Genomic DNA, 12,481 nt, shown 5'->3' on the forward strand with positions numbered 1-12,481 from the left:
TTCTGTCTGTTTGTTTGTGTGTGTGTGTGTGTGTGTGTGTGTGTGTGTGTGTGTGTGTGTGTGTGTGTGTGTGTGTGTGTGTGTGTCTGTGGCTAGTTTCTGTTCCTGGTCTTTCATTTGTAGACATTGAGCCATTGTAAAACAACAGATATACTGTAAATCTACATGAATTATCATGCCACTGCAATCAGAAACCAAAATCCTCTCACTATTTAGACTGCAGTTAAATTGGTCTATCAACACCCCTGGATGTTAATGTCTATATTTCAACACATGAACTCCATGTAAATATTTATGTCCCTCTGACTCTAGTTCCTATGGTGACGTGGCAGTGAAAGTGAAAGTATTTTTTGGGCGGATCTCACTCTGCTTTTGTTTTATAACCAGTATAAAAGTTAATAGGTCTGTGCAACAACAGGCTTCATTTCAGATCTGCGGTCAGTGTCTTCTTGCTGTGTGGATTGTTCAGAAGATTTTGGTAAGAAAGATGTTTATAGAACTTTTAAAAACTTTTGACTGCAATGTATTTCTTGTTCTTTCAGAATGTCCTATCCTTCAATGCTTATAATATAAAATCCCGTTGAGAAGCTTTGTTAGCAATCAAATGTTACAATGAAAATGCCTGTTGAATTAATTCGGCTTTACATTATAAGAGTAATTCATGTATTCATTTGCAGTTCTTGATTAAATATTAAAAACTTTTCTTTACAACAGTGAATTTCATGTTGGTGAAGGAAACAACAGCTCCTCTATTCTAGTCTAAGTTCTTCCTGTGTCTCGTGCTCTGAAACATAAAGGTGAGATTGAAAAGATAAAAGGGGGTCTGTATAACACTTTACAGTTCAGTTTTCAAACCGTACAGTTTTTAAAAAATGCTTAAACACAATTTTTGAAACTATGGCTCCATTTCTCAAAACTCTACACACAAAACCACAAAACATGCACACAAGATGCAAAACATCACACATCTCTTGCAAAAGCAAATACTTCATCCAAAACATCAGTAAATGAGTGTGACATTTAAATGGCAGTGTTTCCCAAATGAAACAGAGCTGTTAGTTTTGAGTCAGAGAACTGTGTTTAGAGTTTTGCAAAAAGTTTGTTTTACAATATCAAACTGAGTTTAAAGCACACAATGTTCTTGTATTTTTGTAGACTTGGTCTGAAGATTAGTATTAGTTATGGTTACGTGGAATAAATTGATCACTTAGAAATCAATCTCACTGTTTTGAGAAACAAATATATTTTTGATCATTGCATTTCTGTTTATTTTGTAAATATATGCATACAAGTCAAGTCACTTTTATTTCTGTAGCACTTTACACAATACAGATTGTTTCGCAGCAGCTTCACAATAGTAACAAATTCAAAATCTGCTGTACAGCAGCTCTCTGTTACACATTCAGTTGTGTTCTTCTTTAGATTCGTTTTCATGAACTTTTAGTATGTTACAGTTTTTCTGATTTGCTAACACACATTTCTTGAAACCATCACACACAAAACCAAATTTTCAAACCACATTCAGAGAACCTCTGACTCTTCTGGCAAAATCAAACAATCGCCTCAAAACCATTTTATCTGTGCTCAAAATCAAACAATGCTTTCAGATCATACACATCAATATTATAAACACTACAGATCATTCATTAGACACTACATCAAAAATGGAGAACACAGAATCCAAAGCATGTAGTTACAAAAAGTTTTTAAAAAAGTATATAGTAACAAAGTAAACAAATTTTTGCAATTACATAAAAAAGTATAGTAATGACAACTTACAGTAGTAAAGTGAATAAATTGTATGAACTGAAAGTATAGTATTATACTGAATATTGTATAGTAGGCCTATCGAATGTCTGTACAGTATATTTAGCACTTGCATACTGTGAAAATACAGTGACCCAACTGCAAAAGCCAAAAAGGTAACAGTAAAAAACTCATGTTAAAAGCATGTTACAGTACACTAAGAAGAGTTGTGCAACTGTAAAATCAAGGTCAGTGAGAGAGATTTTATTCTGCTTCTGCGTCATGTCTTCATTTTGGTCCGGCCTGAGGACTTTCTCCACATCACAGACAATGTCATCTCTGCAGGCAAAGGGAAAAACCCTAAAGCCACATCCAGCCTTGACAACATTCTCCAGATTCGCAAAAAGAGTGCATGAGATTTGTAAACAGTGTTTTAACTACCTGAACTTGTTTAATGTTTTACAGAAAGAGTGATTTATTTGACAAAGTGGTTTAGGCTATTGAGAATTTGGTTCAGAGAATGGGGTTTAGTGTTTTAGCAATTCAGAAAAACTGTAAAAGATACAATATTTGTTTTACATTTTTCGCATCTGTGTGTGGTTTGGTGGATATGTGGCTAATCATTTAATGGTTTGTGTGTAGAGTTACTAGGCAAACATTTTTTTTTAGAAGAATTAAAATAGTTTTGAATGAAATGTTTGTGTAATGATTGATGTCCAATGGAGGCAAGTGAGGCGAGAACCCAAACGCAGTTTACAAAAAGAACAATCAAACTTAAAACAAAAACATGGCAAGGCATGAAAACTCAAAACTAAAGCAGGAACATGAACATAGACTAGAAAACAAGACTACAGGAACCTGAACATGGAACAATCAATACTCAATGACACAGGGCAAACAAGAGGGCTTAAATACACACAAAAATGACAAGACAAGGGACACCTGTGAACAATTAAAGTGCCCCTATTATGCTAGTTTAAAGTTTCCTAATGTTGTTTTGGAGACTCCTACGACAGGTTTACATGCATCAAAGGTCAAAAAACGGTTTCATTTTCTCATAATATACATTTGCACATCACCACATTTTCAATGATTCTCAAACGACTCGTGAGATAAATCAATCTCTCTAAATCCCTCCTTTCCGCAAGCTACTCTGCTCTGATTGGCCAGACAGCTCAGTCTGTTGTGATTGGTCTACCGTGTACAGCGTGCGCGTTGAAAACCAAAACGTCCATTGCCATAACAACGTCAGCTCTGCTTGTCCTGAGGCTTCCTACACCGTAAACTAAACACAGTACCGAACAATGACGTTGATTTTACCATATTAATCCCGAATCCAATGATGAAACACTGGAAGAACTAGTTATTCAATCCGAACCTCTATCGCAAGGACGACTCGAGCAGGACGTTTTTCAGTGATACACTAGTCAGTTTGAGGTACATTATGAGATGTTGCAACCTACTTTTTTTTTTTACTGAGTATTTTTCTAATTTATTGCTGTGAACATGTGGAAACTGTATCAATAACAGTGCATACATTAACCGAGCTCGAGCGTGAATGACTGATGTAACATAAACGCTGGTAAAACAAATCAATAGGTTACTGTTCGGAACCCCGGTTCTCTGAAACATCGAGTGGAGAGATCCACCTATGGGAAGGGCATCCGCACCTGACCTCTGCAGAAGCATCCAATTGCACCAAGTCTGGCCTGACAGACAGAAGCGCATGTCCAATGCCCGGTAAGGGACCCGCCCCTTACCAAGTGTATAGCACGCGCTATCTTACCTCAGTGAGCATATTCGCTTCTCGTGCAGCAAGCGGGGCAAGCTTGGTGGATCTCTCCACTCGATGTTTCAGAGAACCGGGGTTACGAACAGTAACCTATTGTTCTCTTTCATCATCTCGTGTTCGAGATCCACCTATGGGAGATATGGACAGCTCCCCGATTGCCCAATACACTACAATGAGCCCCTGAAAGCCAAAGGACGGTCACCTGGAAAGGCGGTGCATGACACGTCATGAGGAACCCACCACACAAAGTGAGGAAGACACATAGCAACAAGGAATAACATGTGGTAACATGCATTCATGAATAAACCTGACCACACTCATAATGGTGAGTAAATGGTGCCAAGTGCAGGTTAGAAACATGCTTAGTGACTTTAAAACTGCTGGACTAAGCAGCCCATGCTAAATTAGGGGTAGAGGGCCTAAGAGCACAAAGCTACAAAGAGCCAACACCCAGGACAGAATGAGCTACCAGAGTTCTGGTGACATCGAGCCGGTAGTATCTGACAAACGTGTGGGGAGAGGCCCAGCTTGCAGCGGCACATATGTCCTGCAAAGAGACTCCCTTAAACAGAGCCCAAGAGGCAGCCATACCTCTAGTGGAGTGAGCTCTGATGCCCTCAGGCGACTGTACTCCCTTAGATTCATATGCCAAAGATATAGCTTCCACAAGCCAATGAGAAAGGCGTTGCTTGGAAATGGGGTTCCCTGAGTACGGGGGGCCCCAAGAGATGAAAAGCTGGTCGCTTTTTCTAAATGAGCTGGTCCTGTCTAAGTACACCCGCAGGGCACGAACAGGACACAAAGCATTCAACCTCTGATCCTCTGTGGAGGAGAAGCTGACACGATTGGCAGATGCCAAGGCCAGGAGCAGAGCTGTCTTGAAAGACAAATTCTTCAGGGAAATACTTCCCAGGGGCTCAAACGGCTGTTGAGACATTGCCTCCAGCACCATGGAGAGGTCCCACTCAGGAACTACTCTCCTGGGGACTGGAAGAGAGCGGCGCGCGCCCTTTATAAATCTACGAATAAGGGGATGTTGCCCCACCGTAGCGCTGTCGAACCCCACATGACATGCAGTGATAGCCACTAAATAGACCTTAATAGTGGAAAAGGACCTTCCCTTATCCATAAGGTCCTGCAAAAAGCATAAAATATCAGTGATTGAGCACTGATATGATATTAACTGTCGCCCTTCACACCATTCATCGAACACACGCCACTTACAGTCGTAAAGGGACCGTGTCGAAGAGGCTCTGGCACACTGAATGGTGGCCACAGCACGTGGGGGGAGCCCCAATGTGTTTAAGTTGGCCCTCTCATGGGCCAGGCCCAGAGGGCCACCCTGTCTGGGTGCGGGTGGTAGATTTCCCCATTCGCTTGGGACAGAAGGTCTGTGCGAAGTGGGAGGGGCCACGGCTGGGCATACAGCAGAGGGATAATCTCTGACAGCCACGGTGCCCCGGGCCACCTGGGACTTATCAAAATCATGGTCAAGCTCCGTTCCCTCACCCTGGCCAGAGACGGCGTTATGAGGCAAAGGGGAGGAAATGCGTAGAGCAGCACGTTGGGCCATGGATGGGCCAGTGCGTCCACGCCGAGGGGGGTGTCCTCGTCCCGTAGCGAGAAGAACATAGGACAATGGGCGTTTTCGTGCGAGGTGAAGAGATCTACGAATGCCTGGCCGAACCTCCTCCACTGTAGACCCACTATCTGAGGGTGGAGGCGCCAGTCCCCGTAGAGAGGGTTTCCCCTTGACAAGAGGTCTGCGCCGCTGTTCAGTATGCCCGGGACATGGGTCGCCCGTAACGACAGAAAGTGCCGCCTGCTCCATACTAACAGCCTAACGAGAGCATGCAGTTTGGAGGAGCGCATCCCCCCCTGGCGGTTGATATATGCTACAGCTGTCGTGTTGTCGCAGTGCACCAGCACATGATGCCCCTGCAAGCGGGGCAGAAAGTGATTCAGAGCTTTCCACACAGTGAGGAGCTCTAAATAATTTATATGGGCTGAGTGAAGTGTGCTTGGCCACACACCATTCACCGTTCTGCCCTCTTGCATGGCTCCCCATCCTGTTAAGGACGCGTCTGTCGTTACTACTTTCCGCAGCATAATCGCCCCGAGAGGGGTCCCATGCGCGTAAAACTCCGCATTCCTCCAGTGGCGCAGCGCTACTGTGCACGAGCGCGTCACTGTGACAGAGCGGCGGAGATCGCGTGAAGGGCTGAGATGAAGAGATAAAACCCACTTCATGAAAGCCCTCATTCTCAGAAGGCCCAAAGGCAGGACATGTATAGCCGCAGCCATAAGACCCTGTAGCCTGAGACATGCACGATAATGTACTCTCACTCCTTCTCTGAATTGTGATAGGCAATTCATTAAGGAGAGAACGCCCTCTTGTGAGAGACGCGCGCGCATTGTAACCGAATTCAGCTCCAGACCCAGAAAAATAACTCTCTGCACGGGAGTGAAATTGCTCTTGCTCACGTTCACTTTGAAGCCGAGCGCTGTGATGTGAGTGATTACACGAGCAGTGTTTTGCATGACGGTCTCTCTCGAATCGGCTATAATCAGCCAATCGTCTATGTAAATCAGGATTTTGAGCCCCGCTAATCTCAGCGGCGCTAACCCTGCCTCCGCACACAGACAGAACACTCTTGGGCTGAGTGCTAGACCAAACGGAAGTACTGTGAACTCGTAACATATGCCTGGAAGGCGAAACAAAGAAACTTCCTGTGTGGAGGATAAATGCTTATGTGGAAAAAAGCATCTTTCAGATCGATCGATGTGAACCAATCATTCTGTTTTACTGCACGAGAGAGAACGTTGTGGGTTAACATTCTGAAATTGTATTTCCTTAAATGTTTGTTCAACACTCTGAGATCCAGAATAGGACGAAGTGAACCGTCCTTCTTTGGAATCAGGAAATAACGGGAATAAAAACCCTGATGACATTGATGCGGAGGCACCACTTGCACCGCCCCCTTCACGAGAAGAGAAGAGATCTCGTTTTTCAGAATGTGAGCGGAGCTTTCTTCTGTGTGAGAAAAGATAACTCTGCTGAAACGTGGAGGTTTTCTGGCAAACTGAAGTCTGTAGCCCTTCATTATGGTGCGAATCACCCATTCTGGAACCGACACAGACTGCCAGGCTGTCACATGTGCCGTGAGAGAAGCCACCCTCCCCGGAGAGTTGCCTAGGGCTGGCAATACAACCGGATCGTTCATTTGTGATACAATGGCGCCATCTAGTGGACAACTTAGGGGCGACATGTAGGATTTTGGGTCTGGCAGTGTTATGGTACGGCCGTCCCGTGGCCGGGGCCTGAGGGGGCCGTGAGGGGGCTGATGTGGAGTGGCCTTTCTAGGCAGGCACAGTTTAAACGCCTCATCCTCCTTCTTCTTATCATCACACCGCTGTTGCATAAGGGCAACAGCAGGGCCAAAAAGAGCCTGGCCTTGCTCCACTGGGGCTCCTGCTATGCGCCTTTTCTCGCTGTCGGGCAGACCAGAGAGATTGAGCCAGAGGGCACGTTCACCCACAACAGACAGGGCCATAGAACGTCCGCCGGCCTGAACAGCCTGGCGGGCGTTGCGAAGGACCAGGTCGTTAACGGTAACGATCTCCTTCCACAGCGTCGGCGATGAAACGCCTTTCTCCAAATGTGAACTCATATCCTCCAAAAGCTCAGCCTGGTAGGCCGAGAGGAGGGAGGAAACATTTAGAGCCCGTACCACGAGAGCTGAGGCCTTGTACGAGGCCTGGAAAACAGATGCTGAGAAGCAGTCCATCTTATTGCTTAGCGCACGCGGGGAGGACAGGCATGAGCTGCTTCCTTGGACCGGGGGGGGGCCTAGGAGTTTGCCGTCATACACATCCCTCTCTTGGTCGGCGGCATGCTGGAGGGCCGGCCATTCAGTGCCGAGACGAGCGGCCGCTCGCTCACACACCTCGAGAAGGACCGCGTGCGGCAGTGTAGCCGAGCCACTGACCGGGGGAGCTTGGGCGGACAGGATGGTTTCCTCGTCGTCCGAGCCATCAAGTATAGCGGGGTCCTCATCCTCGCCTGAGCCGGGCTGCTCATAGTCGAGCGAGGAAATACCGGGAAGGATTTCCTCGAGTAAGCCCTCGTCAGACTGGTCAGCCCAACTGAGAGCAGGCATGCTCTGGGAGGTCCCCGGAGCTGCAACGCTTTCACCTACTCCAACATCCGAGTCGTATTGTTCATCCGTGTTTTGAGTGGACGCAACCTTAAGTCTACGTCGAAGAAGCTTCCTAGGCAGAGCGAGGCAATGGCTGCAGTTCTCAGGAAGTTAAAGCGCTTCTTTTGAAAGACAATAAATTTATATACGGTGAACTTTCAGATTTAAAACTTTGCAGGATGTTTTCATTCACTTAGAGCAATACACTACATGAAAGGTCATTTTCAAAAATCCATAATAGGGGCACTTTAACAATAAACCAATTACAATATGACACAACAGACAAGGGAACACATGGCAGGATCACAAGACTAAAACCAGGGGATCACATGACAGACAAAAGACAGGAACAAGAAACAAACACCCAAAACGTGACAGTTTGCTTTTGCAAGCGATGTGTGACATTTTCCATCTTGTGTGCGTGTTTTGAGTTTTTGTGTGTAGTTTTGAGAAATGGAGCCATTTCAGAAATTGTGTGTAAGCAATTTTTAAAAACTGTAAAAGACTGTTTAGTTGATAGCCCATTTGACCTCCCATCAGTATGGGAATTTCCCCCATTTTCACAGACACATCTTAAGCCTAGTCCCAGACTAAAATGTATGTTTTAACTGAAATAAACCTGTACTGACATATCGCAAAATATGTCAATGCCATTGTTTTGTCTCAATATGCACACCACTGACACCAGTAATGTTTTTAAGGCATTTTTATAAAATCTACTTAAATGTTATAATTAAAGGATTCGTAATTTTTGCTGATAATTTACTCACCCCGATGTCATCCAAGATATCCTTGTCTTTCTTTCTTCAGTCGAAAAGAAATTAAGGTTTTTGAGGAAAACATTCCAGGATTTTTCTACACAAAATGGATTTCAATGGCAACCAACTATACCGATGTTCAAAGAAGGTTCAAATGTCCGTCTCAATGCAGCTTCAAAGGCTCGACACGATCCCAGACAAGAAATAAGGGTCTTATCTAGTGAAACAATCGGTCGTTAAAAAAATAAATAAAAAATATAAAAAATTATATATATATATATATACCATTCCAACGTGATGACGTAATATGTGGCGCATCTCAGAGATGGTACAAGACGGGCATTTGTGGTTAAAAAGTATATATGTAAGGGATAATGTATAGGGAGGCGGTTGTTATAGCGAATAACAACCCCGACAGGCTGAACGGGACCCCGACGCGAAGCGGAGGGATCTTGAATCAGCCTGAAGGGGTTGTTATTCGCTATAACAACCGCCTCCCTATACATTATTCCGCTTATTACATGGCTACCTACCAAATAAATCAATAAATTGACACAAAATATTAATTTAAAAAGGAGTTTACTGATTTAAAAACGATTGTATTGCTTCCGCTAAAGAAAATAGTCCGTTCCGAGCTACGGTTGCGTCCATAGCAACGCTCTGTTTTTCATGGCAACGGTCTGTTATACTTCGCAGCGGTCTGTTATCAAGAAATAACAGACCGCATTCTACATTGGAATTCAGCCAAGCCATGTAATAAATATATATATATATATATATATATATATATATATATATATATATATATATATATATATATATATATATAATTTTTTTTTATTTTTTATTTTTTTATTTTTTTTTACAAAATTACCAATCTTTTCGCTAGATAAGACCCTTATTTCTCGACTGGGATCATGTCGAGCCTTTGAAGCTGCATTGAGACGGACATTTGAACCTTCTTTTAACATTGGTATAGTTGCCATTGAAGTGCATTCTGTGTAGAAAAATCCTGGAATGTTTTCCTTAAACCTTAATTTCTTTTCGACTGAAGAAAGAAAGACATGGATATCTCGGATGACATCGGGGTGAGTAAATTATCAGCAAAAAATGTTTTGAAAGTGAACTAATCCTTTAAACTAAAGCCTAATCCTGGCTTATTCTAAGCCCTGTCTGGAAAACTGGGCCTTTAAGTTTCAGGATTTTAAGTTTCAGCTAAAATGGGCCAACACATAGAAAGGGACTTCTGACGTTTTAAACTTGTTTTAAGCAACATCTTTTCAAGTTTATTTTTATAACACTGTTGAACTTTTTTAGATGGCTACATTTGAAGATTACTGTATAATAACTCAGGAGGACCTGGAGGATATTAAAGATTCCATATCTACTCAGGATCTCCCATCAGCGATAAACACAATCAAAGAATACCTCAAACAGCAAGATCTTGTAGAACTTAACATTGGTGTGACGGGAGAGTCAGGTTCTGGAAAGTCCACGTTTGTCAATGCATTCAGGGGTCTAGGGGATGAAGATGAAGGCTCTGCTGAAACTGGCCCAGTAGAAACCACTATGGAACCTGAAGTTTACCTTCACCCTAAATACAAAAATGTGAAAGTGTGGGATCTTCCTGGCATTGGAACACCAAACTTCAAAGCCGACGAGTATCTTAAACTGGTTCAGTTTGAACGCTATGATTTTTTCATCATCATTGCTTCAGATCGGTTCAGAGAATGCCACACTCAGCTGGCCAAAGAGATCAAGAACATGGGGAAAAAGTTTTATTTTGTTCGTTCCAAGATTGACTTTTGCATTACTGCTGAGAAGAGGAAGAAGAACTTTGACCAGAAAAAGACGCTGGATAACATCCGAAAGGATTGTGAAAATGGTTAGTTTATTCAGTTCACATGTTTTGAGCAACAAAGAGATTTAGATGTTATCTTTACGATTAATGTATTAAACCAATATGTTTTTCTCATGTAAAAACAATGATATTTTTAATTACACTGCTAATAATTTATTAGCCTATATTATTTATTAATTTATGATTATAAAATATAAAATAACCCTTTATTTTTTAAATATTTCATGATGCCCTTTCCTGTTTCTGTCTAGGTCTGAGAAAGATCGGTATAGAGGATCCTGTCGTGTTCCTGATCTCTGGTTGGGAGCTCGGCAAGTATGATTTAAATCAGATGCAGGAGAGGATGGAGAAAGAGCTTCCACAGCATAAGAGACGTGTGCTGATGTTGGCTTTGCCGAATATTACACTGGAGATTAATGAGAAAAAGAAGAAAGCTCTAGAGGAAAACATTGCAAAAGTTGCTTTCCTGTCTGCTTGTATTGCTGTTATTCCTCTTCCTGGTCTTTCGATCACTGCAGATATAGCCATCATAGCAGATGAGCTGAGAAAGTACTACAGTGCGTTTGGTCTGGATGATCCATCCCTTCAGAAGCTTTGTGAAAGATCTGGGAAAACCGTAGAGGAATTGAAGAGTCTGATGAAGTCTCCTCTGCATCAAGGGATAAACACAAATTCAATATTAACCTTGCTGGGTGCTGCATCTGTTCTTATATCAGAAGATACTGTTGAGTTACTTGTGAGCTTTATTCCTATTATTGGCAGTTTGGTGGCAGGAGGCCTGTCTTATCTGACTGTCTCAAGAATGCTGAAGAGAGCTCTGAATGACATCGCTGATGATGCCAGGAACGTGCTGATGGCTTCACTGGAGACTGAAGTGTAAAAGAATGTTCATCAGCGTTTAGAACTAATTGCTATTGGGGTATTTATAGACAAAAACATTTATGACATTTAACGCAAAATATCTAATAGACATTTATGATATAGATTTCACGTTTACATGTAGCCTATTTAATTATCTGTTACTTTTATCCAAAGCAACTTACATTTGATTTAAAATACAGACATGTGATTAAATGTATAAGATTTTTACCGTTGGAGAAATAACTTTTGTTTGCAAATATATATTTGCTCAAAATTTGCATTTCTTTACGTCATTTTGTGTCTTTCCTACTTGATTGCTTTTGGCCCTCTCTTCTTTCCAATTTACTTTCCATAATAAAAGCATCAAAGCCTCAGCTGCCACTGCTACTCATGACTACATTACATTAAAATGTACATTACATTATGTACATTATGTAAAATTTACATTACATTAAAGGGGTCATATAATGGTACATGCACTTTTACAAGTTGATTGTACTGAAATGTGTGTTGGCAGTGTTGATTGACAGCAGCGTTTCAACACAGACCCGCCCTCGCTCGTGAGCGAGCTGTCAATCATAGTCTGCGCGTCATTGTTGATACGCTGGAGCACTGTCTATGAGCAGAATGGCTTCTAAGCAATTGTGGTGTTCTGTTCTTGGGTGCAATAAGGAACACAGCAGTCATTTTAATGTTCCTAAATCCGAACCGCTGAAGACACAGTGGCTGAGTTTTGTTTTCGAAGGCAATATTCCCCATGATCAACGTCAATGCTTTCATGTTTGCGTGAATCATTTCACACACCAGACTGCTTTACAAATGAGGTCAGTATAAAGCTGGTTTTGCTAAGAAGCTGCTCCTGAAAAAAGGATCGGTACCAACTATTCGTGTTCCTGCTGCACCTCCAGAAGAAGAAGTGAGTGTAACGTTTTATTAACCATTATATTAATCTTTATATTAATCTTTGCAAATCGCTAGCACGCTTCACGATGAATGCGGCTAAGGTTTACACTCAGGGTACATTACGGCATGTTTTCTATGTACAACGTTCTCAATATAATTCATAATCCCACGTTTATAATGAACAACGCGTTATGGTTATTGTGTTATTATTACAAACGGTGTACGCACAGAACAGAGGGGTGGGGTGAGCAAAGCTCATTATCATTTAAAGACACATGCACTTAAACGGCATGCTGAAAACAGCTGTTTTTGACCAGGTAAAAATAGTTTTTTCTTACAATACTAATGAGAATTTTTAATT

At 42.3% G+C, this 12,481-nt stretch overlaps 1 protein-coding gene across 2 annotated transcripts; it reads left to right on the forward strand.

Moving 5' to 3' along the window:
- The first annotated feature begins 330 nt into the window (after positions 1 to 330).
- On the forward strand, positions 331 to 11,701 carry LOC307162560 (interferon-inducible GTPase 5-like). 2 transcript variants are annotated; one of them, XM_079877965.1, is made up of 4 exons: positions 331 to 478; positions 715 to 797; positions 9,813 to 10,380; positions 10,608 to 11,701. In XM_079877965.1, the coding sequence occupies exons 3-4, from the start codon at positions 9,813 to 9,815 to the stop codon at positions 11,234 to 11,236; spliced, it is 1,197 nt and encodes a 398-aa protein (XP_079734091.1). In that variant the 5' UTR covers positions 331 to 478; positions 715 to 797; the 3' UTR covers positions 11,237 to 11,701. The 2 variants fall into 2 exon arrangements, with proteins under 2 accessions (XP_079734091.1, XP_079734092.1); XM_079877966.1 differs by lacking the exon at positions 715 to 797 and having other exon boundaries at positions 371 to 478; positions 10,608 to 11,602.
- The last annotated feature ends 780 nt before the right edge of the window (positions 11,702 to 12,481 follow it).

The sequence above is a fragment of the Squalius cephalus genome, assembly GCF_949319135.1.
Source record: "Squalius cephalus genome assembly, chromosome: 8".
NCBI lineage: Eukaryota > Metazoa > Chordata > Actinopteri > Cypriniformes > Leuciscidae > Squalius > Squalius cephalus.